Consider the following 1,191-nt stretch of genomic DNA (forward strand, 5'->3'; position numbering starts at 1 on the left):
TTTTTTTAGCATCTCCAATGGCGCGGGTCAAGTTCTTCCAATGTCATTCGTTTTTTTTTTCTTCCACCCCAAGTATTTAATCAGCCCGTAGGTGACAGCTAAGTTCCCTGTATTACTATCCCCCCCCGATCGAATTCGAAACTAACCTTCTCTAGGGTCTTGTCACTGGCATCATGGGCGTTGTCTTTTTCGTTGTCAATGCAGTATTCGCCCTCATCCTGCTTATTTTGGTCCTCATCTCGTCCGTGTATGCTATCGTGTCTAAGAATCCAGATACGCGATACCAGCCCATGAGAGACGACCGCGGATCCTTTATTAAATCCCAGACTCAGCTGACAACCGAGCTCGATGCTCTTGGAGCGACCGCTCGTGGTGAAACGAAATCATTTGAGGACTCGTCCTCGCTATCCGGCTTTTACCCTAACAGGGCAGATTCCCCAGCACAAAGCCTACAGCGTCAACAGCCACACTCTCCGTTGGAATCTTCTATGCCTTTATTCCCTGCCGACAGCTCTGCTCGTAGTGTCCCACCTCCAACATATCAAACCCAGGCTCCATACTCTCGAGCACAAAACATATCGCCTGCGCCCCGAAACATTACCACATCTCCTTTCCCAAGCTCTCCATCGGCGACTTCGAATCCGGCTCAATATAGGATGAACAACAGCAGTAGTCCATGGCAACGCGGCGCAGGATACGAGCATTAAGGTTTTGGAGAATGGATGATGCTGGCATTTGCCCTTATTCCAAAAAATGAAGAGATGACCTGGTCAGCTCTAACGCTGGGAAATAGCTTTGTCCTTTTGCTTATTTTATTTTCACAGTAACATATTCTCGCGGGTTGGACTTGTTTGGCGTCAAATCATGTCACTTAAAAGGCTATTTTTTATCTTCCTTTTTACTATTTTTTATTTATCGTAAGCTCTTGCTCTTTGAATGAACTTGAAACATTCAATCCCGTCCTCACCCCACAGATTATACACTTAGCTTTCCCTCCTTGCAACCCACTCTACTGATTTTTGTTTTTCCTATATTCTCTTTAGGCGTTCGATGTGGTATACATTTCTGTAATCTGTGGAAAAGAAACCAAGTTTGTTGCATATATTTTTGTAAACAATTATTTTTATCCCGCCTTTCATTCTTTAATATTTAACTTAACCGCGGGTTGGTCTCTGTACAATCTCTTGTTTT

General features: G+C 44.2%; 1 protein-coding gene across 1 annotated transcript in view; it reads left to right on the plus strand.

The window, feature by feature from the left end:
• Positions 1–726, plus strand: part of HCAG_07051 (conserved hypothetical protein) — a gene marked incomplete at both ends in the record, with an annotated part of 1,054 nt that extends 328 nt beyond the window's left edge. The window contains 2 exons of the mRNA XM_001537579.1: positions 156–519; positions 668–726. Of these exons, the coding sequence (XP_001537629.1) occupies positions 156–519; positions 668–726 (423 nt within the window). The remainder of the gene's footprint in view (positions 1–155; positions 520–667) is intronic.
• Positions 727–1,191: the final 465 nt, after the last annotated feature.

The sequence above is a fragment of the Histoplasma capsulatum genome, genomic scaffold, assembly GCF_000149585.1.
Source record: "Histoplasma capsulatum NAm1 scaffold_8 genomic scaffold, whole genome shotgun sequence".
In the NCBI taxonomy this organism is placed as follows: domain Eukaryota; kingdom Fungi; phylum Ascomycota; class Eurotiomycetes; order Onygenales; family Ajellomycetaceae; genus Histoplasma; species Histoplasma mississippiense.